The following is a 27,150-nucleotide window of genomic DNA, read 5'->3' as shown; positions in this document are numbered from 1 at the left end:
CGTGGAAAGATAATGGATGAATTTGGTTTTGTCATGGAATACTTTGGTTTCTCCATCTATGGTAATTGAGAGTTTGGCTGGGTATAGTAGCCTGGACTGGAATTTGTGTTCTCTTAGTGTCCAGGCTCTTCTGGCTTTCATAGTCACTGGTGAAAAATCTGGTGTAATTCTAATAGGCTTGCCTTTATATGTTACTTGACCTTTTTCCCTTACTGCTTTTAGTATTCTATCTTTATTTAGTGCATTTGTTGTTCTGATTATTATGTGTCGGGAGGAATTTCTTTTCTGGTCCAGTCTATTTGGAGTTCTGTAGGCTTCTTGTATGTTCATGGGCATCTCTTTCTTTCGGTTTGGGAAGTTTTCTTCTATAATTTTGTTGAAGATATTGGTGGTCCTTTGAGTTGAAAATCTTCATTCTCATCTACTCCTATTATCAGTATGTTTGGTCTTCTCACTGTGTCCTGGATTTCCAAATGTTTTGAGTTAGGATCTTTTTGCATTTTCTTTGATTGTTGTGCCCATGTTCTGTATGGCATCTTCTGCACCTGAGATTCTCTCTCCCATCTCTTGTATTCTGTTGCTGATGCTGGCATCTATGGTTCCAGATTTCTTTCCTAGGGTTTCTATCTCCAGCATTGCCTCACTTTGTGTTTTCTTTATTGTGTCTACTTCCCTTTTTTTAGGTCTTGGTTTTATTCAATTCCATCACCTGTTTGGTTGTTTTCCTGCAATTCTTTAAGGGATTTTTGTGCTTCCTCTTTAATGTCTTCTACCTGTTTAGCAGTGTTCTCCTGTATTTAAGTGAGTTATTAAATTCCTTCTTTATGTCCTCTACCATCATCATGAGATATGCTTTTAAATCCGGGTCTAGCTTTTCGGGTGTGTTGGGGTGCCCTGGACTGGGCGAAGTGGGAGTGCTGGGTTCTGATGATGGTGAGTGGTCTTGGTTTCTGTTAGTAAGATTCTTACGTTTACCTTTTGCCATCTGGTAATCTCTGGAGTTAGTTGTTATAGTTGTCTGTTTAGAGATTGTTCCTCTGGTGATTCTGTTACCCTCTATCAGCAGACCTGGGAGACTAGCTCTCTCCTCTGAGTTTCAGTGGTCAGTGCACTCTCTGCAGGCAAGCTCTCCTCTTATAGGGAAGATGCACAGATATCTGGCGTTCGGACCTCCCTTCTGGCAGAAGATGAAGGCCCAAAACAGAACCTTTCCCAGAAGCTGTGTTGCTTTGGCCTGTCACAGAAGCTGTCAGCTTCTGTGTGCACACTCTTACCTGTGCAGACTACTTTTCGGTGGAGTCCCGGAACCAAGATGGCTTCTGTCGTTCCTAAGGCAAAAGCCTCCCGGGCTGGCCGGGGAGGTGGTCGGATGTCTGGAGCCCAAAAAGGGCGCTGCCTCAGAAGCTCTGTGGCTCCCGCCTGTCCTAGAAGCTGTCAGCTTCTGTGTATACACTCTCACCTGTGCAGACTTTTTTTTTCCCAATTAAGCCTTTTTAAGTTGCCTTGGTTATATTATTTTATCACACCAATTGAAATATAATACATATTGATCGAAGTCCATCACTGAGGAAAAGCAGGGCACGAACTCAAGCAGAGCAGAACTTGGGAGACAGGAATGGAGCAGGGACCATGGAGAAACTCTACTTTGATTTGATCAGCCTGTCTTTCATACAATCTGGGACTACCTGTCCAAGGGTGGCACCATCCACAGTAGGCTGGCCTCTCCCACCTCAATCATTAACCAAGAAAATGCCCCCAGAGACTTGTCTACAGACAATAAAGGTTACCACTTTCCAAATGACCATAGTTTCAAATGACCCTAGTTTGTGCCCACAAAAACTAGCACATAAATAAATGCCGTATAACACTTTCTCTCGTATTTAATAACTATGAATTTAGAAACCAACAAAACAAAATACAACACACCAGAAACTTTCCAGAGCCACCCAGGTAAATGCGGGGTAAGAGGGTTACTATTTGTTGGTATCCATGATGCTTGTAAATACTGGCACTCAATCATGTCATCCTTAGTCCCCTCAAGTCTCAATTAATACAAAACAGATTTCAAAATCAAGGAACAAAAATAAACACCAGAAATAAGTTATACTTTTATTTTAAATAAAAGTACATTTAAAAATAATCAGTCTCAAATGGCAAATGACTACAGCCAACTCCCAATTACACATGAGAAATTTTACTCTGAAGCAAACGTTCTCAACAATCATGTGCCCGACATACTAAGGAAGCTGCTTGTTCCCAAGACTGTTAATAATACAACCCCTTAGAATGGTGCCCTTATTTCTCAGGTACTAGTGTTATTAATATAATTAACAGATATTTCTGTTAAATTGTAACTTAAAATTAGAGAATCTCATCAAATATACTTTCAGTATAAACTAAACTTTCACCAAGGGCAGCAAAATATTAACAAATGACTAGTTCATATTTTGTTAAGGCTATTAGCAGAACAGTGTTTAAAATGGACTGAAAGCAACTAACTCACCAAAAATAAGTAGTTGTTTCATACTATATGTGTATTAGAACACCAGTAAAGCAATCACAACCATGACTATCTTATAAAGGCAAACTTTTATGGCTAATAGGAAAGGCGTTCAGACCAGTCTAGCAGTAACTAAATTGACCACATACCAAACATGAATAAAATTATCCTGTTAAAAGGACTGACAAACTTTTAAATTAAGAGACAAATAAATACTTGAGGACGGTAGGCTAATTTCAGATTACTTAACTGTCACCAAATTAGGAAAGCAGCCAAACACAGCCTGACTGCCACAATACAACTAATTCTGGATACTAAGAATATAGAACTATTTCTTCCTTTGCTTCAAAATACTTATAAAAAATTCTTCCCAATGGTTTAAAATAAGAGAAAGTGGGGCCGGAGTAACTAAGAGCACTGGCTGCCCTTCTAGAGGACCCAGGTTCAATTCCTACCACCACAACCTTCTGGAACTGTTAAGTTCCAGAAGATTCCAGAAGATATGCCCTTTTTCTGACGTCTGTGGGCACATCATGCACATGGTGCACACAGGCAAAACAAACACACAAACACAAAAACACAAAAGGTAAGGCATCGTTTGCATTGTGCTGTAGTGACTAAGTTCTCCTACTATACTTTGGTTTCTATACTCAATTCCAGTTTTTTTGAAAAGTCTTATTCTATAAAAACTAAAATGCTTTAGACATTTCTTATTAAACTATGTACAAAATAGTTTTCCCAGCCTTGAACTCTTGCTCTCTACCCCACAAGGCTAGAATTAGATAAGTTGCTTACCACACACCTGACTATATATTTTAAACTAATCATATTAATTGGGAAAAGGTAGTGTTATACATGACAGAGAAGCATTCCAAGCCAACCACTATTTTCTAACTACAGGATTGCTTGTTCTTCCACCAAAAGGTTTTATCATCAAATTTTTGGCTAAGGGAGTGTCATATGGTAGTACACACTGTTAATGCCTACATAGGGAAGTTGGAGGCAAACAGATCTCTGCAAGAGGTCAGCCAGCCTAATTTGTCCTAAGTTTGATGACAGCTGGGGGTAATGTGAGATTGCCTCAAAATCAAATTCAGCCCACCTGATTCCCCCTCACTCTATCACTTCCCTGTGCACTAATAAGCATATGTGTTTAATGTTAAAAAGTTAGTTCTCTACCCAATTACAAATTAACAAAGACAACATCCACTCTGCTATAACTGAAGCATAAAAGCTACATGACAGAGGTTGTTCTTTTTAGCATCTTAGGTCAGGTCATTTCTTTTCATTGAAGAAAGGTTTTTATCCTCAGGAAGAAATGTTGTGACAAAATTATAACATCATCTATTCTAAGACCTCAGTGAAGTTCCATAGCTAGTAAGAGCACTGTTAAAAGGAATTACAGATCTTAAACTTAAAGGACATGGACTTTAATGGATACTACCAAAGAGCAATATATAAAGCCAGGGACAACAAAAACATAACCAGAACTAAGTTATCAGACACCACAAAATTAAGATACCTATGAAATGTTGAAAAAACATTTGGGAGGCTGAAACAAGAGGGTTTGAGACTGAGTTGCAGGCCAGCCTGAGCTAGAGTTTTGGTAATAAAAACAGGCTTCTGCCCCAGTCAAATGTCACCACAACAATGCCCACAATTGTTCTACAGCCCGTGGACCTGACAAACTACCTATGAAATCAACTACAAATAATCAAATGAAACCTGACTCTTAATCAGTCAAGTCTGGAAGCATGTTAAATATTTCCACTGACTTCAGAAACAATACTTTATCATTTTAATATGTGTATCTTAGACCAAATAAAACTCTTCAGCTATTATTTGCGGAATAGAACATTAACTTAAATGTGTTTCTAAGACCCTATTTTCCCCCCAGATTAATTGGGTTTTAAACAGGTTCTTTTCTGTAGACCAGGTTGACCTCAGCACAAAGATGTCATATGCCTCAGCCTTCAATTAAGATTTTAAATTATTGACATTCTAGTGACCCTTAAATATGGGAGTTTCTGGCTACCTTTAAGTTGTACTAAGAGTCCAAGAACGTCATTCAACAACCATGCTTTTAATCTTTAGATTTAAATTCTATTTACAAACTGTATTAGCCCTATTAATTAGATCCATCACCACTATTTGAAATGCAGCGTTAAGACCCTGCAGTACTCAGTAGTAGTTTAACTTGCTGAAACAGATGGCATCTTTACTAATGAACTCAGTTTGAACATGAAAATCAACTATATTCAAAGACATAAAAAATTATACACTTTACAGAGTCTTTTAAAAAAGGATTAAGATTGCTCAGCAATTAACAACACTTGCTGTTCTTTCAGAAAACCCAAGTTTGATTCCCAGAACCTACAAGGTAGCTCATGCTTATCTATAACTCTGGTTTCTAGGGATTAGGTGGCTTCTTCTGACTGTCACAGGCACCAGGCTTGTACATGGTACATATCCATACATGCAAAATAATCATGCACAGAAAATAAAAATCTTAAAAATTTAAATTACATATTTGTGTGTGCATATACATGTGCACCAAGTACATACAGAGGTCAAAGGACCACTATCGTTCCACCATGTGCATGTATCAAGAATGGCACTCAAAGACATAACCAGGATGGGAGGAAAGCACTGCATCCACGGGGCCATCTAGCCAGCCCTAGATTTATTGCTTAAATATATATAATAGGGCATCACAGCTGAAAGCCAATATTTCAACGTTTTTAAAAAATTAACCATTAGAAGCCGGGCGTAGTGGTGCACGCCTAAAATCCTAGTACTTGGGAGGCAGAGGCAGGCGGATTTTTGAGTTCCAGGCCAGCCTGGTCTACAAAGTGAGTTCCAGGAGAGCCAGGGATACACAGAGAAACCCTATCTCAAAAAACAAACAAACAAAAAACAAACAAACAAACAAAAACAAACAAACAAAAAACAAAAAAAAAAAAGAAAGAAAAAACAAAACAACAACAACAAAAAGTAACCATTAGAAAAGAACTGAAGGGGTTCCATGTAATAGTAAAACAATTCTTTGGTGTCAACTCAGAAATATTAATGTTCTTTGTTATTTTAGGAATTAACAGACAGAAGAAAAAAAAGCAAAGCCAAGAATACTGAAAAGAAGGCGACTCAACCTTAAAAATAACAAAGATTCAATAAACTGATGGTAAAACACCATCTCACTGAGCTATGGCTTCACTCAGATATATGCTGTTATTAAATTCAGGAATTTAAGCAAATCATTTATTTGCCACCCTTCCTGCTGAACTTTGAACTCCCTAAGAACTTTGCTATGCCTACAAGTGAGTAAACCAGAGTTAAAAGAATGCAGTTTGTGCAATGAGCCATCCATCCATCCACATTCTCCTTGCTAATCACTCCCATTCACTATATTCTGAGGTGTTCACGCACACCTCAGTACTTAAATACAGTGGCCTGACAATGCAAACCACCATTATCAATTGTTTTAAACACTAGGCTTTTTCTTGTTTGTTACGGTCTCCTAGGTCCTTGGTGCAACAATCCCAGATTCTTTATGGCCCTCTTTGTAGGTGAACACACTTATTTCCAAAATATCTGTAATGATTTATGCTTATGCAAAGTGACACCAACTTTATTTACGAAGGGCGGGGGGGGGGGTCTCTGCTGGAAAAAGGGAGACCTTAAACTAAAAAATGGCACCGGCTTTATTTATTTTAAAATGGCAGTGTCTTTCTAAGCAGAGGTTAAGTTTGAAACTAAGCTCACTCACTAATTTTACTCAGAAAACAAGCAAAATATACCCTTGGGGAGACATAGCCAAGCATAGTGGCAAACAACGGCAACTCCAGATCTCTGACAGCAGAGGCAGGAGGATCACGGAAGTAAAGCTAGCCTGGGCTACGTACAGAGACTGTATCTCAAGAACGAAAAACAAAACAAACAAAACCCATGAAACAAATATGTGAAGGCAGGCACTAACTACTTGGTGAAATTTACAAATGGTTTAATTATATATCCTAATTTTTTAACTCAACAAAAACGTACATATAAAAAAATGGCAGTTTCCAATTTCTTCCACGTTTAGTCTTCAAAATATGTGAAAAACCAATTATCTCTACAGACAGTTTATAGTACACTTGCAATGAAAATATCCAGGGTAACTCTCCATTAAGAAGAAATATGAGGGAGGCACATTTTCTAGTGGCTGGGATCCTCTTCCAAACCATAAGAAAAAAGGCAGTGGTATGTAACATTTGCTGGTTCCAATAATTTTAATTATTCTGGACATTTGAGAAAATAAACTCATGTTTTAACTAAATACAAAACTATCTGTTGCTTTATTTGTAGATAAAGACTCCTACAAATATCCACAGTAGGTCCAATGAAGTACTTTTACTATCCACATGGATATTTTGATATTAAATATATACAAATGTTTCTATTACACAAAACAATAGTATTCACAAAAAGCTGCAGAAAAACCCATGCGATTAATGAAGGCTGAACTTTATAAATTAAAAAACATTGTCTTCTATACATAATATACAGAGTCATGCATTTAAGGTTGAACACTATACCTTCATAAGAACACATTTTCACAAAGGCTGCTGCACAAGTATTTGTCAATGCAAAATGAACAGAATCTTAGTGAATTAAGCATTATTATTTTAACACACAAGTTGAAACTTGATATTTCAAAGATTTTCTACAGCTGTAATCTTCAGGAAATGTTCTCATTCTTTTGCATCTCAGTACAGGTGTTCCACCAGGCACAACAAATATAAATATTTTGAAAGAGTATAAACATCTCTGTCAACTCAATAAAGTGTAAATAAAACTTTTCTTCTATCTTAATTAAAATCTTTTACATGAGCTATACCAAAATATGCATGAATTAAAGCATGAAAAAAAAAAGGTATGTATATCTCTTTTGCTTTCAAGTTTCAGTAACATTTAAACTTCTTAAAAAACTATGTGTACTGGCCAAGAAAATACAGTAGGGAAGATCTAATGAACTTATAAAAATGACCTAGTAATTCATTACCTTTCAGGATTTGATTATTTTATCAATTTTACAAAGTGTCCTCTTTAAATGGTGTGAATATTTCTAAAAGCCAAAAAATAAAATCTGATGGTGAAAAAACTTTACATTTCTCTTAAAATACTAAGAATTTTCATGGGCTGGTGATCTCCAACGTGACTGTAGATTTCTTATTATAGAGTTTGCCATGGTACCAAGTTTTTCATGCATTTCAAATAGCTGGCTTCCAGTGTAACTGTAGAGATCTTCTGAGTCCAGTTGAAGAGCAAGAGCACTAATTTGTGCCACAAGATTTTTAGACAATGGGGTATCTAGGGTCACAGGTTCAATCAAATCTATAAGAGGAAAAAAAAAAAGCCACACACACACACACACATATATATATATATATATATATATATTAAATCCATACCAGTTATAAAAACTGATCTGTATCTCCAATCATACTGAGAGGAAATAAGCTATGAGAAACTTGATCAAGAAAACACAATGCAAGTAAAATCTACCATAGCTTGTTACTCTGCATAAAATAACTGAACAAAATGTTACCATACTTATCTATGCCTTGATGGACTAAACACTAACACAGAGAAAACCAGTTAGACACACTTAAAATTAAATAGGTATTCCCCTCATGTACTTGGTGGAGGGGAGGGAAGCAGGGGAATATGGTGAATTAATAGTTGTGGTCAAATTAAAATTAAAGCATTGGCCTGGAGAAATATCTCAGTACTTAAAAGTCTATCCTTCCAAAGGACCAGGATTCATTTCCAGGCAATCACACGGCAAATCACAACTGCTCTAATATTAGTTCCAGAGGAACCAAAGTACACAAATACATACAAACAAAGTGTATATACTACAATAACATTTTTTAAAAAGATGTAAAACCATTAACAAAGTTATGTTTACCAAGAACACTTATTCCATATGAAACTAACGTGCTTGGCTAGCATACCTGAGGCGAACCTTTCTTCATCCGTGGAGACAGTCCTGCTCTCCACTCCATTTACTGCCTTCTCAGAAATATCAAAAATTGGAATTTCTTCAAGTCCACGAGATTTCATCTTGATTATGCATTTAAAACAGTAGCAAACAGAATAAAACATATTTTAAACAGGAATTACATGAAACATGAAATGCCCCATAATCCATAATCAATTCAGTTAATGATGCTAAAAAATATTTACTAAAACTAGTATCATGGCAGGTGTGGTGGAGCAATTCTGCAATCCCAGCATTCTGGAAACAACCTCTGCTGGACTTTTTTTTTTTTTTTTGAGTTTAAGTACAGCTTAGTCTTTAGGGGGTTCTAGGCCAGCCAGAGCTATACAGTGTGACTTCTGCCCCAAGTGTTTCCTAAAAGAGTTAGAAATTTATTATTTTATATCATTTCTTAGAAAACATAGTATCAAAGGCTAGTAAAATTCCCCAAGTTCAGGAATGTGGAAAAGATAGTAGAAATCAGTGGCTTTTGCTTTCAAAGATACAGATACCTCACTGGTAGAGCGCTGCTTACTATGCATTATGTCCTAATCAAGAGCCAACAGCACAAGAAAACTACTATAAGGTATCCCAGGTTTTATGGACTACTGCTCAAAGAAATTGCTCAAAGTTTTCATGACTCAACAATCCTATACAAAATGGCTCAAATGAAATAAAAATATGGCCACATAAAAATCTAAAAGATTTCTTATAAAAACCAAAGGAGAAAAGCAACCCCTAAGCCCGTCAGTTGAGGGATGGGAAAAGAAAATGTGGTACATCCAAAGAACCCTATTTGGATATACAGAAAGTCAGATTAACCATAAAACCTGTAACCACCAACCAGACTCTGTGTTATTCCAATATTAAACAATGTTCAGAGTAGGTAAGCCTACAGAAAAAAACAAAGTAGTGGATGCCTAGGAATGGGGAGTGGAAATGGAGAGTAAGAGACAGTGAGTAGAGACCTAACTCATTTTGGAGAATTTTCTTAATTCCAAAATTAAATAAATCATAGGAATGGTATATATCGAATATAATTACTTATTAACAATAGACTATATGGATCAATTTCATTTATATGTGAACTAAATCTTATTAGAGCTATTCAGAAATCTACACATAAACACATGGTACACAGACATACATGCAGGCAAATGACCAACTTTTACCTGTTGCTCATGGTATACTCTGAGGGCCTTTTTTACATTAAACACCTTTGGAGAACGGATAGGCAGAGTTTTTATTTCAGATGCCGTAAGCGTACTCAAATCCCCAATGGTTTTTATATTCTTGGCTCTGATGAGTTGCCCAAGACCTCTTGCCCTTTTGAAAAAAAAGAAAAACATAATTATGCTTTTACAGATAAATGATCTATCTGTGAGCACTTCTCCACTTAAACTCAGTCAGAGTTTATAGAGTCCACCTAACCCATATAGTGTGATAAGCAAATATGTAGTGAAATACAATTCTCCTCTAGCTTCTAACACTTTAATAACAGCAGCAATGATGTGCTCTGCTGTGCTTATACAAAGATATAAAAGCACAGCCCAGCACAGCAGGAATACGACACGTTTTCACACCAGCTTTCTCTCTGTGGATCAGGTCCTTCATCAACTGTGTGCACTTTTGGGTTTTTTAACCTATCCTGTCCTAGGCCCTTTTTAACTTGACTTCCTTCTATCTTCTATATGCATGACATAGAACTGACAGAGTTCTCTGGAGAAGGAGTTTCTTACTGAGGAATTATGTTCTGATTGATCAGTCTAGTAATTAAAGAAGTTATCTGTTTCCCAAACATGTAACAAATCCCTTGACATTTAGTTGTCTAGCTGTGTGTGGTGGTGCACGCCTTTAATCCCAGCACTTAGGAGGCAGAAGCAGGCAGATTTCTGAGTTCGAGGCCAGCCTGGTCTACAAAGTGAGTTCCAGGACAGCCAGGGCTATACAGAGAAACCCTGTCTCGAGAAAAAAAAAAAAAAAAAAAAAAAAAAAAACATTTAGTTGTCTGAGAATGGAGGGAGATAGCTCAGTGGCTAAGAGCACTTATTTCACTTCCAGGAACACATTTCAACTCTAGTTCTATGGGATGCTAATACCTTCTGGCCTCCAGGTATCAAAATCAGCCTCACATGGTATATAAACATACATGCAGGCAAAACACATACATATAAATTTAAATTTTCTTTTTTTTTTTTTTTTTCCTTCTGAGACAGGTTTTCTCTGTATAGCCCTGGCTGTCCTGGAACTCACTTTGTAGACCAGGCTGGCCTCAAACTCAGAAATCCGCCTGCCTCTGCCTCCCAAGTGCTATGATTAAAGGCGTGCGCCACCATGCCCGGCGCTAATTACATCTCTAACAAGACTGGAACAAGATTAAATTAAGCACAAACAAAAGACCATCAATGAGGTCTACCTATTCGAAACTACACGGCAACCAACCTACTCAGCTCTGCAAATTTTGTGGAGTAAGCCTACTAAGCTTTTATTTTACAATGATATTTCCATTCCTAAGAGGGTCTACAGTAGGATAAAATAAGATATATACCAAAATATGCAAACACTAAGCCTTTATTCATATCAGGATACACACGTTTTACTTTTGAAGTAAAAAATGTGTGAGAGGTTGCCAGGAGGTGGTAGCACACGCCTTTAATCCCAGTACTCGGGAGGCAGAGGCAGGCGGATTTCTGAGTTCCAGGCCAGCCTGGTCTACAAAGTGAGTTCCAGGACAGCCAGGGCTACACAGAGAAGCCCCATCTCAAAAAAAAAAAAAAAAAAAAAAAAATGTGTGAGAGGAATAAGTACCAACTAATTCAACACTGAGAAGTTTGACCGTTAAGACATTCCCCTAAGCCATGCCTGGCAATTCAATCTTATAATCCCAGTGTGTATGGAGGGAGGAAAGGATCCAAAATCAAGAACTCTTTGGTACACAGAACTTATGTTCTGTATGAACATGGTTCATACAGGTGAACCTCGTTAAAATCTTTTATTTTTATGTCCCTTCACATTGTAAGTCTTAGAAATTTAAATCAACAATCCAGTGTGACACTGATCTCAAACTGGACATGTCAGAGGATGCCTTTGAGCTGTCCCTAGTGCCCCTGCAAAAGCACTTCTGGCTTATGCAGTACTGAGGGGAGAAATTTATACCCTCGTCAATTCTAAACAAGCATCTACCAACTGAGCTTCAGTCCTAGGCTCAGATTACTTCATCATTACTATAGGAAATTACAACTACATCTCAGGCAGGCCATGACCTGGCGATCCTCCTACCTCAGCTTCCTTAGTAGCTAAACACCCTCCTCAAACTGCCAAATTTTAGCAATACTATGTCTCAAAATAAAGGTGAAAAACAGACAGACACCCCAAACGCCTACTCCTCTTACCACATATTTGATGTAATCTGAGGTAAAATGATGTCAACTGATGCTGCACAGTTCACCAAAGCTGGGTAAACACTTTCTGTTGGGGACAGCATGGATTCTTGGGCCATTTCTGTAATCTTAAAATAAATTTCAAGAGCCATTAAGTAGAGGTTACAAGATCGAACATGGAAGTATAAAGTTACATAAAAACTAAAGCACTTCTTACTAAACACTTCTTTGGGCTCTTAAATTTAGAGCTCTGTGATCCTGGGGACAGAAATCCTTTGGCTGAAGTGGTATTATGCTAGACAGAAGTAGAGAAAAACAACACTCAGAACCCCAGACAACTATAATGTTACAAGTTAAATTGTACAAGTAAAATCGCCCTTGTAAAATGTTAGGAAATGAAAATGGAATAGGATAAAATATTAATTTACCTGTGATATTTAGCTGATTGATTGGCCTTAGCCTTCTCCATGAAAAAGCAGTATATATCCAAAGCAAAGAAGACTGTTTCTTGATCTCCAAATACAACTTTAAATAAAGACATATGCATATTTTGAAGACCACAGCTTACCTTAGAGTGTGAAGTAGGTGAAGTTTTAACACTTTTTATTATGGGAGAGCTATTTGAAGAATGAGATCTAACAACAGAGCAACGCCTATCAATGTCATCTGCCAATCCTGCTTGGTATATTGGATCTGCAAACGAGACACGTCTAATCTGAAAGTACAAGATAAATTTTCATTAAGAAGACAACACCTGTCATTAATTGGCACTTTTACAATTGACTAGTGATTAAAAAGATATTATTCTTACTTTAGACCCTTACAAATGTCTATGTAAATCAATGAGTTAAACATAAAACAACTTGGATTAAATGTATGTACATATCCCCCACCCCAAAAGATGACAACACCTTGAGTTTGTGCAAAAGCAAGTATTTCCAAGCTTATTTTACTAGAACCCTCCTGTACAACTGTTCCATCTTTCAGATATTGCCTAATACTGCAGCTCATCCTAATTATATACTACACTACTTCTTCAGTGATCAAAACTTTAACTCTTTAAATTAGCAATGTACAATGAATACAAAGGATATGATGGTGTACACCTTCAATCCTAGTACTCAAGAGGCAAAGTTTGAGATCAGCCTGGTCTGCACGGTATAGATTTCCAAGTTCCAGATCAGTCAGGGCTACATAGAAAGACCCTGTCTAAAAAACAAATGCAGGAATGGCAATGTATACCTGTGATCCCAGCACAGGAGACAAAGGCAGAAAATCACCAAATTGAGGCCAGTCTGGAACTTCATAGTGAAACCTCAGCCTCAAAGAACAAAACAAGGGCTCAAAAGACAGCTTAGGTGTTAAAAGCACCAGCTGCATAATGACAGCCAGAGTTCAAATCCTAGCACCAACATTAACAAGCCAGTTCTACGTAAGTCTGTAACTCCAGCTCCACGGGATCTGATACATTCTTCTGGCCTCACCAGGATCACTGACTTTTGCATATACAAACGTACAGACCAAAAAAAAATAAATTTCTTTTAAAAATCCTGTATAATTTGATTTAGTTAACCAATAAACTCTATTATACATACTATGGATGGTAGTAACTGGCTTCTGGTATATCTTATTAATCATCGATGTAAACTTGTGAATGCATGCATGTGGAAGTCAGAGGACAACTCTGAAGGGAGTGATTGCTCAGGTGTTGTACAACTAATTTTGTGAGATGATGCTTCTCAATGGCCTGAAATTCCCCAAGTAGACTAGGCTTACTAAGCAGCAGACCCCAGAATATGGCTGTCTGTCTCCCCAAGACAGAGATTATTAGGACATGCCACCCAGCCCAGGATTCTTACTTTAAGCGTGGGTTCTAGAAACTGAACTCAGGTCCTCATGGTTGCTTTGCAAACATGAGATCCCCCACGCTATCTCCTGTGCCCTGCCCTAAACTCTCTGAAGGCAATACAAATATTGTGGCCACAGGGCAACAATTTTTATCTATCTTAACCTCACTGTGGCTGAATTTGCTTCTTGTAAAGGACTACAATATGTTCACATTGAGCTATTTGCTAAAATATATAGCGGATATTAGTATCATTCCATATCTTCTAGGATTGATTCTTAAGAATGGGCAAAGTATCTACCACAGAAATTAAATCTTCCCAAGTATAGCCAGGACTACATAGCAAGACCCTGTCTTCAACGAGAGACAGAGACAGAAACAGACACTAAACCTAAGTTCCTATCAAGCAGTAGTACAATAGTTATTCTAGTTAAGTTGTACAAGCCTTCTAAAGAATTCAGAATTCTGTCATCTTGTTACTGCCTTACTACCCTTTGCAGTCCACAATGAACCTGTTTCCTTTAAAAAAAAAAAAAAAAAAAAAAGTATATAGCTACCAATGTGTGAACACCAGGCCAGCCAGAACTGCATAGTGAGGGCCCTTTGTCATAAAAACAAAACAAACAAACAAAAAAAACCAAAAGTAAAATAAAATAAAAATCAAGAGCTGTTACATCTTCCTAAACAACTTCATCTCTAAAGTCTCAGAAGCCTTTTTAATGTTATTTTTTCCAGATTGTAAAACTAAAGGAGTTCAGAGTTCATACTGCAGCTGGACAGTTATGTGCATGCTCTCCTGGAGATAGAGGCAGAGGCAGGCTAATGAGTTCCAGGCCAGCCTGGTCTACAGACAAGTTACTCAACAGCCAGGACACAGAGAAACCTTGTCTCAAAGAAACCAAAAACAGAAAAAAGAGCACACACTGCACTTCAAAGGTCCTAGCACCCACACTACGCAGCACTTGATGTCTCTACTTTCTATAGGCACCTGCACTACTATACTGTGCACATGTCCTAATATATTCATACAAATAATTAAATGTAGTAAAAATTAGTCGAAAAAGATATACTTATTAGCCAAAGGTGATGAAACAGACTATAACCCTAGCTGAGGCGTGAGTGGTCAGCATGGAAAACAAGAGGTTCACACACACACACACACACACACACACACACACACACACACACACACACACACACACACAAACTCCAAAAAAAGATTTAAAAACATCCGTGCTTGTAAGGGCAAAGTTCAAAGCACCATCTTTATATATACCATACACATATGTTCAAATAAATATTCTATAGTATCAGATATCAATTTCAAGATTAAGTTGAAAAGATCAGCATGGCATCATTTAGGACATGCTTTATGTCAAGCAGAGGTTACATTTTTCTCATTCATTTAACCTATGTAACCTAGATAATCCCATTTTTTCCTGAAGCTTTTCATGTGTATAGTTAAGTGCAGAAAAAACAGACATTAAGGAAATAAATAGTAAATGAACACCTGGGAATCTCTCAGTGACCGAGTATGTGCCATGTGCCAAACATACTCAACACTGTGCACTGGATTCCCCCAACCTTGAAAAGGAACAAAAACTGGATAGGGGAGAATCAATTTGGTGGCATGCACCTAAGTCTAAAAAAAACTAAGTCCTGGGCAATGTGGTGCAGTAATAGAGCATATATAAACGGGACCATGGATTTAATCTCCACAATGGACAAAGGAGGATAAGGACTACAGGAAAGAAATTAAAAATGAGGTAGTTACAAAATATTTTAATTGTCTTAGAATATTTTATATTAGTTAAATCCAAACACATATTAAGTGCTGACACTTTTGATCAACAATAATCAGTGCTGCTTGGCTTCTTAAATCTGGCTCCATGAACTGGATTGTAGAAAAGGAAGATCCTAAATGAGAGCTACCCATTATGTCCCATGTGTACACCTACATGAAGTTTTTGAGTGTGAGGTGCAAGACCACCTGAGACCCTTCCTGACCTTCCCATGGTGAGTGGCCATGATGCTAACACCCTGTCCTTTACTAGGTTTCACATAGTGACCACATATTCCAAGCAAACATTAGATTCATTAGTGTCATTCCTCCTACCTTGTTAACTGGTGAGATCTCATCTTCTTGGGATCTTTTTAGTCCTCTCTTTAAAATGCTTGTGGATGGAGAAGCCAAAGGTGACCAGACACAACGTGCCTGCTGCATACCACTAGGACTTTCATTTACTGATCCAAAAGAATCCAGCTCTAACTTTTCGGGAGACGTAGTATTGCTTTCTGCTCCAAGTTCAGAAGCCACTTGAACTAGCAGACACTGTGGTAATTTCTCCACTTTCTCTGAAGTAAAGCAAACTTCCTGCAGAGTATCATTTCCCACTGTAGCTTCATTGCCACTTAATTTTGCTTCATCTAATTTATTAAGTTCAATGGATGTCTCAGTTTTGCAATTAACAGTTCTTTCTCCAGAACTCATTTCAATGTCACTAACAAAGCTCTGGGTGTTGACGTCTAGTCTTCCAATCAGCGCTTCTTCAGATTTAGAGGCACTGGCAAGTATGTCCGTCTCCTTTACCCTGGCACTGTCAATTTCAGTGCTCATCTGGGCTTTGTGACTTCCCATTTCTTTGTTCATTTCCTCACATGAGCCTGAATCAGATTCATTGCTCTCCCCCTCTATTTCCCCACTAGCTGCGTGCTCAGTCTCAACATCCTTGCTTACAGGTATGGGAGTATCAGAAAGATCCATACCTGAATTAAAGTCCTCAGTGGCTACTCCTTCAACATTCACTTCAGTTGTGACTGCTTCACATTCATCTTTTTTATTATCTTCCTCTGTTGCCACATCTACAGAAACATCCATTTGGGTACTCTTTTCAGAGTCAGCAGCTACAAATGCATCATTTCTTACATTTAATTCCATAGTTTCAACTCCCTCTGGACTGGACCCAGCTATGACTTTGCATGCCTTCCCTACATCGCTGATGTCAAGCTCTCCGTTCTCTGAAAGCTGCTTCTGTGAAATGTCTTTGCACTCACTTAAGCCTGGGTCCTCAGCAGGGCTGTGGTTCTCACTACATGGCCCTTGGATTTCAGACACTGCTTCACTAGCGTCTGTATCGTAAGTCTTCTCTTTCACAGTTACTATTTCAGGTGGAAGGGAAGCTTCTTGCAACTCAGCCTCAGACTTAACTGAATCACCAGTAGTACAATTCTCTTCTTTAAGACCCACATGAAAATTCACAAGAGGCTCTTCGCCTGCCAACTTTGTTTCAGCATGGTCACGAGCTTCACGAGTTTCAGGGGCAGTCTCAGGTACTTGTAGATCTGTCTTTTTTTTCTCCACACTCTTTATAGCATAACTTTCTGTGTTCTTTAACCCAATAAATGACTTTTCCTGGGACTGTGATTTTTCGCCACAGCAGTCACAACTTTTAGATCTCCTGACTCTCCTACTTCTCTTGTGTTGGCATTCAACTTGGGTGAATTTTTCGGGAGACAGAGAGCTGTCTGATACCCTCACATTACTATCATTATCTTGTTTATATAATAATCTCTTACTGGCATTCCTAGTCCTGAGGTTTGACTCTGGCACAGGTAGACTTACAAATGAACTGTCTACACATTTGTTAATCTTACTTTTCTCCTCGCCTTTGGGTGGAGCTTGCAGTGAATCTGCAGGCCCAGCAGAATCCTGGAGGATGACCCTGTTGTTATTTGTACTTTTTTCACAAACCTGAGCCGCTGCATTTACATCAACATCAGGAACTGCCTGGCCATCGAGTGTCTGATTTGCAGTTTTCATAACTTCCTCTTCAGCCTTTTTTTCTTCTTGTTCTTCAATGTCAACACTGTCACTGCTTCTATTTTTCCATTTCCCTGATCGTTTCTTTCTAGAAACTTCTTCCTTTGCCTCAGAACTGTCAGATTCTGAGTTTTCAACAGCAGAAATCAAACCCTGCGAAGCTCTTCTTGTTTGATAACGTGTCCGTCCTCTTAAAGGTTTCTCAGACGACTTGTCTAGATTGTCCAGGGTACCACCACCTCCTTCAGAACTAACATTCTCAAGGTCTGGTTTTCTTCTATTTTGGTCAATTTCAGCATTAACACTGGGTTCCCCTGAAGTTCTCTCAGGTAAAGTATTTCCCTTTTCAGTTAAATTTTCCTGTATAGGTGACTCATCAGTTAGTTTTTGCGTGGGCAACTTATCATCTTTGATACGCAACGGACTCTTGGAGATTATTTTTTCTTCTTCCTTTCGTCTTTCCTTTTTTTGCTGACCACTCTCTCTCTCTTGGCTGTCACTGCAAGAATCTACAGCTTCTGAACGCCGCCTCGAAGACCGTCGGAGTGTTTTTGGATTTGGGGCTAGTGCAGCAGCCTGACTATCTTCATTTACTATTTGTTCTGTTCGTGCTACAACTGAGGCTGTACTTTCTTTAGATTCCATATTAATGCCTACATTTTTCTCTTCTGTTGTTAAGTCTTCCAATGAAGCATTTTCTACTGCTGGTTTAGGATCTCCATCTTTATGCTCTAGGGTAGCTTCAGAAGGATGATCATCATTTTCTGACACATGTTCTGTTGGGCTGAGCAGATCAGGAGAGTTATTTTCGGATGAGTGCTCTTCCTGTTCAGATGTCAGTGATGGCTTAGACTTTTTAGTAACTGACTGCTCAGCTTTACTCCATCTCCGACTTGATTTCTTACCTGCATTCGCTAAATTTTCTGAATCAGATTTTGAGTTCGTCACTTCTCTTTTCCTTGCTTTTGGTGGCATGTCAGTGTTAGTTGTGTTATCCTGGTTATTTCTCACTGTAACAGTGGAAGATATGTTATTCAAGGGGGATGGACTAAAAGGTCTAGTTTCTGAGCCATCAAATTTCTCCAAAGTAATAAAGGTTTGTCTCCGACTTGTAGGCTGTGGAGGAGTTCCAGAAAAAGTGGCATTAGAAACTGAACTACTGCTGACCACCGAAGTTTCTGTACTAGATGAACTTTCAGCAGACAATATCTTTGATGAAATTAATACTTCTTTTCTAGCATCAAAACCAGTGATCAATGTTTCTGGATTGGTTTCAGCAACAGAGCCACCACAATTTGGTAAAGAAGCATTCTCAGAATGTTCATCTATTCCACAGTTCTCCGGGGCATCTTGATGGATGAAAATAGTACTTTCCATTTGCTCTTCCTAAATAAAAGCACATAGATTACATAAGTAACACCACTTACTTGGAAAATTTAAATATAATGCTGTGATAATTAAAATTTTCTTGGGAAACTTAAGAATAAACTCTGGTACAGGTACTAACTGTGAATCTTCCAAAAGTACCAGTAAAGAACGGTTACCATACTTTAAACTGATGATGCAGTTAAAGCCTCACTGAGGCCAAAAATGATGGAAGACGTGGGAGGTCACGTTAGCTAAGGGGAACTTTAGCTCCATACCAGCGCAAAGACATCCTGGGCTACCTCAGACACTGCTTTAAAGCTTCCCAGTGCAAAATCTTATTTACAATGTATTTTAAATGCATACTTATGTACAATTCTGCTAGTGTATGGTTCAGAGTTAGGAGACTCGTACACATTTAAACAATTAATGAAATAAAGATCTGTATTTATAATTTACAACCTTCTAATTTACACAATCTAATAGAAGAATGATTGTAAAGACCCTGAAGTTCAAGCACCGCTTATACCTTAATTATCTTGGCATCTTCTTTTGGTTTTTCAGTTAAAGTGAGGCTTTCCCTAAGATAAATAGACAAATTAGATTATTTTTAAATTATATAATTAGAAAATTAGTCATAAAAGATTTATACTTACATTGATTCTTCTTGACTAAACTGAGCAGAAAATAAAGTGTCCTGTGAAGCATCCAGATTATTATACAAGGCAGGAATATCACACCTAGGAAAAACATTTATAAAAATTCTAAAAACCTGATGATATACATTCCCACCATCAAAATTATTCTATCAAAGTAGATTTAATGAATCATATAAAAGCATATAGATTTCCCTAAGAATCTACTTTCCTTTCCAATATTCATATAACTCACGAAAGGCAATTTAAAAAAGACCTCAGTGGGAGAGGATGTGCCTAATCCTGCAGAGACTTGATGCATATGGGGGGGGGGGGGGATGCTGTGGGGGTTGAGGAAGGGGGGGACTGCCTCTCAGAGGTGAAGGGGAGGGGAGGGGAGGGGGGCAGCATTTGGGATGCATATAAGCAATTTGAAAAAATTAGAAAGTTTAGAAACACTAGGCATATTTCTAGATAAGATTAAAATATTATGAAATCCCATTATGTATATAGTCCACCATCTGCCTTTAAATTTTAGTTGAATACTCAGGCCAGGTGTAACAGCTCAGTGGTACAGCACTTGCCTAGCATAACCAATGTCCTAAGTAAGATCTCTTCACCAGGCACCAAAAACAAAATTGCATGCACACATGATACAGAACATTATCTACAGAGAGCTCAAGTTTAAAAGAATAGGTCACAAACCGTTTTGTTTTGAGTACTTCTTTCTGATGCTCAGTTAGAACCCTTGCCTTTGTCTCTTTTCCTTCTGGAGGAATGAAGACAAAGTCGGTAGACTTTTCCTCTTCCAAAAGCTTACCACTCTTTATTTTTGGAGATGAAGATTCTAGTTTCAGCTGTGGATTGTTAAAAAATAAATGTATGAGTTTGCAAATTATTTTCTTATTCTTCTATGTTTCCTAACACTGGCATTATTTTTCAATAGTGATTAGAAGCATGAAATCAATACCTTTCTCATTTGAAGACAAGGTCTCTTTATGCAGTGCAGGTTGGACTAAACTTATGCTTCTCCTGTCTCACCCTACCAACTCTGTTCGCAAGCATGTAAATAAAACCAATACAATATTCACAATAAAACATTCAATGTCCTTTTCTTTCTCCTAACTCTAATATTCAGAAGATAAACAGTGAGCCTCTGAGGAGGCAAAGATTATGGAGTTAGAGATACATGTTTTACCTAAGCAGCACATCACCCAAAATGATTAAACTGTATGATAAAAGCTCTAAAGAAAACATCTACATTATTGTCATGCACTATACTGTGCTCTTCAGCAATCCTTTCCTCTCTATTCAGGACGGCTGCACAGAATAACTCTATCTACGAGCGACCGTGAGCCTGAGATCATGCAGACTTGCCATTACTAACAAGAAATCCCTCTGGGCTTCTACATCTACAAGCTACCATTGCCAACTTTAACTATTATCCCATCACAATACCAAAAGTTATTTTGACTTTTATAGCTCTTTATTCCAAAGCTAATATTTAAAATTCTAGTAAGTATACTTCTGAAAACATACTTTGGCCGACAGTTTCACTTTTTTTTTTTTATCCTTTGTATGTGCCAAAATGGAATCTCTTTTTCCACTTGATTTTCTTTCCATGCCACTTATCTTGACATTTAATTGTGAATTCTCTGTCTATTGAGATAAAAAATGAACACATTAAGTACCTATATATTATTCTGTTTCTTCTGGTCAGGTTGTCAAAAATCAGTCTAATGACTACACAATTTAAATGGTGTAAATTTCTGAGCAGAAGTCTACTGAAAACAAAGACAGACTGTGCCGATACATATATCTACTTGTGTGTGTAGTCAGCTTTTTAGCTTTTACTTTTGTGAATCGAAAACAATACTTATTACTAGACTCAAATACGCACTTGAAATTTAAGAAAAAAACTGAAGCTTTCAACATTCCAGAATAAAGGTTGATAAACCATAGGTAGGAAGAACACAAATATATCTAGCACATTTTTCTCTTATACCAGGGTGTACAATTATAACACACAAAATTATGCTGAACACACTAACAGGCTGAACTGTTTTCTCTGGTGAGAAGTCTTTTAGACATAACAAAAATCTCCACTGTATTTTTTTCCTTCTGAACTGAAATATAGGTTCCCCTGTTCCTGAGCAGAAAGCCTGTTTTCTAAAAGACCCCATTTCCTGTGGGTTGAAGACAAGGTGACAAGGTGGTGTCACTGAATTCTTTCCTGTTCAAGTTCTGATTACTGCTGCAAACTACTCAAATTTAAGTTAAAAAACAAAAAACTTACTGATTCTGAATACGGTTCACTGGACTCATCCATCATTTCAACATTTTCCAAACCAGGCAGCAGAAGCAAAATTTTCTGTTTGGCTTGTCTTAATATTGGTCTTTTAAAAAAGTACATAGATATAGATAATTCTTAAGTGAAATGCACTAGTAATACTAGCAATATTACTTTAATTATGAAAGTGATTCTCATGAATCTCAGGCTGGCCTCAAACCTGTAATTTACACCTCTGACTTTGAACTTTCTAACCTACACATATATTACAACACTGGAGAGATTAGACAATATTAGGATCTTTCTCTGTACTTTTCACAGCATTCCCAAACTTCCTCAACTTTCAAACCAAGACACTTCCAGCACTCTGGAAGATGAGAGAGATCACCACATGTTCAAGGCCAAGCTATACTACAGGTGTGAAACTTTGTCTTAAGAACTCAAAACTTAAAAAAAAAAAGAAAATTCATGAGGGGTTAGTGATAGCTTAGTGGTTAAAAGCTGCACCTCCAAAGAAGTCAGATGCACGCCCCAAGACCCACAGTGTGGCTAACAGCCATGCATAAACCCAGTCCCAGAGGATCCAATGCCCTCCCTGACCTCCACAAACAACAGGCAAGCACATGGCATAGATATATGTGTAAGCAAAATACTCATGTATATAAAGTAATTTTGTTTAAAAATAACACACACATTTTCAAATATTAGAAATAAGTTGGCTTAGCAGTTATGAGCTCTTCCAAAAGAAATGGCAGCCACAGTCCAAGAGAGATCTAATACCTTCTCTTGCCTCCACAAAGACAAGGCACACAACACAGGTGGTGCACATATAGGCATAAGACCCGTTCATGCAAAAAAATCTTTTTCTCAATTTGTTTTAAAGAAGTAAAACATGCTGGATGTTGTGGCACATGCCATTGATCCCAGCTCTCAGGAGACAGAGACAAGTGAATCTCTGTGAGTTGAAGGCTAGTCCCCACTACATAAGGAGTTCCAGTAGTCCCCACTACATAAGGAGGGGAGGGGAGGGGAGGGGAGGGGAGGGGAGGGGAGGGGAGGGGAGAGGAGAGGAGAGGAGAGGATAAAGAAAATACAAGACAGAAACAAAACCAAAAGTTAAATATTCCTACCCATGTCTGGCTTTATTAATAACCTTCGATTTTGTGCCCTTGTTTATTTTCAAGGATTTTCTATGGCATATACTATTTCCCTAAAATCAGTAAGTCTAACAGCAATTAACCCAAGTTTAATGGCTTCCACATACTCTAATGATAGAATTAAATTCTCTGTGCATTTTATTTGTACCCAAATTCAAATTTACATGAACAAATAGAACAAGCAGTTGCAGGAAGTTGTGATGCTAACTTACTTTAATTCCTCAGGATAAACCAGAGCTGTCGCTTTAGCAAATGTGGCATTCCACAACAGAGCACTCTGTTTCCGAATCTGTTTATTCTTGTGAAGAAATATTACGCACAGGAGTGGAGAAAGATGTTCAAGAAGTTCACTGTCATAGGCTCCAAGATAGCTGAACTGTAGGCATGCAACAATTTCTCCCAATAGCTTTTCTAACTAGGAAAGAGTGGGGAAAACATCCGGGTACTGTAAATAACAAATCTGTAGACTAGGTTACTATTTTCATTGAAATCTGAACCATCTTTACAACACCATGGTCATCATAAATATGCACTCCTGTTTACACATGAACAAACTATCAGGTAAACTTACATTAAGTACTAGTGCTGTAATTTGATTCACAGCTTTCTTGTTAACAGGAAAAAGGGTTTCTTATTAATTGCAACAGTAATTAATAATTATCTACACATAAAAAGGGGTGAGATCTGAGAAAACATGAATTTTAAAAAAACACAGCCACTTAAGAATGCACCTATACCCCATTCTTTTATATCCATTAGGACAGCCAGGGCTACACAGAGAAACTGTGTCTGGGGTGGGGGTGGGGGGTGGAAATGGGGCTAGGGAGGTTTCTGTGGATAGCAACACTTGCAACTTGCTTTCAGAAGACCTTACTTAGTTCAGTTCTCAGCACCTGCACTGCCTGTGACGATAGCTCCATGAGATCTGAAACCTTCTTCTGACCTCTATAGGAGTAAATTTATGTACAACTATACACACATGCAATTTGAAAGAAAAGTTTTTTAAATGATGGCAAGGAAGGAAGGGCCTTTGCACTAAGGCTGACGGCATTTCCGCTCCTGGGCCTACATGACAGGAGACCCAGCTCCTGCACGAGTCCTCTGACACTATGACATGCAGGCATGCATATGCACACACAGGAAATACAAGTGTGAGACAGTAATAATGTAACCACCATAAGAATCAATTATGTATACAAGATACTATTGCCTAAGCCATACCCTGTCCCCATTGGTAATTGTATGGACATTGTCCACTTACCTTGTTGTTCAGACTAGTATACACTTTAGGAGCCTCATCCAGCCTGAGAAGAAAGATGTAAGATAGTTATATTGTTAAATGTTATCACTACACTACGTATCAAACTAAGTCTCAAAGTGAAGCAATATAGCCACAAAAATAAGGTAAAATAGTCACACAGTAGTATAAAATGTCCCAAGAATAAGATGCCAAATGTTATACATTGAGTAAATATAAGTAATAAACAACTAGGAAATAAAATTAAATTCCTAGAACAGACACCTAGTGGTCATGGTAACTACTTGCCTATCTCCTATCGTTTCTTTATGGAAGGTTCAGGATCTGAGGGTCTGCTGAGTTACTATTTTGCCATACCTCCTTATAATTTTTTGATTTTTAAGTGTTCCACACAACAAAGAGTATAGAAAAACAAAGTTACTATGTTTAAATTACACCCATCAGGGCCCAGCAGAGGTACAGTTCACTGCTGGTCATAAGAACATGGGGGCATGAGCGTGGATCTGCAGCCCCTGCTTCTAGAGCCTGGAGCTGGAACTGGGGAGCTCCAAGTTAGCAAGAAGCCTGTATCTCAAAAAAGCAAGGTAGAGCCGGTTGGTGGCGGCACCCATCTTTTCAATGCTGGCACTCAGGAGGCAAAGGCAGATTCAGAGGCCTGAGTTTGAGGCCAGCCTGGACAGTTAGAGCTACAGAGAAAAACCCTGTTTTGAAAAACAAACAAAAACAAAAAAACAAAAAGGAAGAAGCAAGGTACAAAGTTAATAAAAGATAGCAGTCTGTGACTCCTACATGTATATGCATATACGTGAATATATTTATGGACATATACACATATAAAACACATAAAAAAAATCGATGTAGTTAATTCAACATTAATGAGCTGAAAATACTTACTTTGAGTTTTCATACAGTAAAGCCAGAGGTCTTGTAAAAGTTGCAAATATTTCTCGGATCATAGAGGGCAAGGAAATATGTCCAAATACATTGGAAAGCATGCTAATGATAGAGTTACCAATAGCAAGCAGTGTATCAGAGAATGTTTCCTTGAGGCTTAGAGTGTGGAAAGTATCGATGACTTTCACAATTAGCTTAAATAAAGAAGCCAATTTCCCTAGAGGCTCCTTCTTCTTTCTGGACCAATCTGAAGATCTCTGCGGTGCTAAGACATAATTGGGTTGATTAAAAACTTAAGTACTTTGATATGTCACTATTACTTTTATGCTTTGCATTTAAATGCTAAATATATCAAATATACATGTTCTTGCTGCTAACTGAAACTTCATATAAACCTTCAAATGATACAGCATTAAGGAATAAATATCAATAGAGTATAAATAAAATCCAAATTCAATAGAAAGGAGCTGGCAGATCTCAATTAAGAAATCAAAATAAATAAGAATTTCTTAAAAAATTATAAAATACATCTCAATTTCTTCTATACCTCAGAATTTCAATAACGTGTTTATAATTACGAAAATACATGACCAAAGTAAGAAATAAATGTTTTCATTAGAAATGTATATTCCTAGCTCATACACAGTTCCTTAATCCCTGCAAATAATGAGAAAAAAGTTCAGAAAAACTCTAGTGCCTCTTTTCTAGACTGGACTATTTATCTTAAAAGTACATATTTTCCTTTATAGTCCCCTCTTAGATAACTACTCTCCAGACTGCAGGTACAAGACAAAAGCCACAATTTCTCTTGCTCTGCAAAGTCATTCTTGTTTTAAAATTACCTGTTTCTGTAAAACAATCAAGACTTGGGAGAGCTCAGGTTTAAGGGAATAGTATAGAACTCATACCTTACTAGCCTCATGAACTGAAATCAAGGAAAGCTGCCACTAAAAATATGTTAATCATCTCATCTAGAAGCAGTTTCTTCAATCTAAATATACATTTTAAAATAAAAAGAATTTCTGCTACTCAGAAACCCTCATTCTAAATGTTGAGCCTAAGGTACCAGGATATGGCTAAGGTAACAAGGGGATGTCAGGAAACTGTCACAAACACAAAAAGTTGTCTAACCAAATTTGATCGCTCTATCAGTAAGTAGGTAAGTAGGTAGGTAGGTAGGTAGGTAGGTAGGTAGGTAGGTAGGTAGGAAGGAAGGGAGGGAGGGAGGGAGGGAGGGAGGGAGGGAGGGAGGGAGGGAGGGAGGGTAAGAGCAACAAAGCTCTAAACTGGGTAGACACAAATGCAAGAATCTGACTACAACCAGAAGCTTATCCACAAAAACAGGTAACAGAGATAACATCCAATCCATGTCCTCAGTAAAGGGACCCAGAAACAATGTACCTTAGTAGCAATGAACTGCTCTGGGTTTTTACATCCTAGTCTCAGACAAAAAAAGAGAACTGTTTCTAGGAAGAATAATTCCAATCTGTAAGAAAAGTACAAGATAAGGCTGAATAGTCTGCAAAACTCATAAATAGGAGTAATCTGTCAAAATATTCTAAGATATGTCATTCTATACTAAGGTGCATTTTGGGGGGGGGGAGAAGTTTCGAGACAGGGTTTCTCTATGTAGCCCTGGCTATCCTGGAACTCACTCTATAGACCAGGCTGGCCTTGAACTCAGAAATCTACCTGCCTCTGCCTCTCTGCCCCTCTGCGCCTCTGCCTCCCAAGTGCTGGGATTAAAGGTGTGCGCCACCACGCCCGGCTTGCTAAGGTGCATTCTTAACAAGTAAAGGCACTTGGTTGTATACCCTAGTGCAAACGAAGAAAGAATTTAGAACAGACTACTTACTATACAAGCATGAAGACCTAAATCTGTATCCTCAGCATCAACCAAAGAGCAAAACAAAGAAACAAACAAATAAAGGGGGGCAGAAGAGGCTGAGCATGTTATAGAATCCCAATGCTGGGGGAAAAACA

The 27,150-nt window shown here is 37.9% G+C and overlaps 1 protein-coding gene across 8 annotated transcripts in view; it reads right to left on the bottom strand.

Annotated features, from left to right (window-relative positions):
- Window positions 1-2,095: 2,095 nt before the first annotated feature.
- Window positions 2,096-27,150, bottom strand: part of Rif1 (replication timing regulatory factor 1) — a 53,955-nt gene continuing 28,900 nt past the window's right edge. For 3 of the 8 annotated variants that reach the window (XM_011239135.2, XM_006498179.3, XM_030251862.1), the window contains 15 exons: window positions 25,168-25,432; window positions 24,277-24,319; window positions 23,228-23,430; window positions 21,865-21,964; window positions 21,108-21,227; window positions 20,274-20,425; window positions 19,590-19,673; window positions 19,463-19,514; window positions 15,865-18,954; window positions 12,471-12,617; window positions 12,120-12,197; window positions 11,915-12,030; window positions 9,695-9,848; window positions 8,497-8,605; window positions 2,096-7,873 (listed from right to left, as the gene is read on the bottom strand). In XM_011239135.2, coding sequence (XP_011237437.1) covers window positions 7,662-7,873; window positions 8,497-8,605; window positions 9,695-9,848; window positions 11,915-12,030; window positions 12,120-12,197; window positions 12,471-12,617; window positions 15,865-18,954; window positions 19,463-19,514; window positions 19,590-19,673; window positions 20,274-20,425; window positions 21,108-21,227; window positions 21,865-21,964; window positions 23,228-23,430; window positions 24,277-24,319; window positions 25,168-25,432 — 4,925 coding nt within the window. In that variant the 3' untranslated portion in view covers window positions 2,096-7,661. Of the gene's footprint in view, window positions 7,874-8,496; window positions 8,606-9,694; window positions 9,849-11,914; window positions 12,031-12,119; window positions 12,198-12,470; window positions 12,618-15,864; window positions 18,955-19,462; window positions 19,515-19,589; window positions 19,674-20,273; window positions 20,426-20,538; window positions 21,063-21,107; window positions 21,228-21,864; window positions 21,965-23,227; window positions 23,431-24,276; window positions 24,320-25,167; window positions 25,433-27,150 lie in introns of those variants that run through there. The other 5 variants (NM_175238.6, NM_001355415.1, NM_001355414.1 and 2 more) reach the window with 3 other exon arrangements.

This window comes from Mus musculus, chromosome 2 (genome assembly GCF_000001635.26).
Source record: "Mus musculus strain C57BL/6J chromosome 2, GRCm38.p6 C57BL/6J".
NCBI lineage: Eukaryota > Metazoa > Chordata > Mammalia > Rodentia > Muridae > Mus > Mus musculus.
The sequence above is the reverse complement of the archived record's forward strand: the minus strand, read 5'-3'. Positions and strand labels throughout refer to the sequence as shown.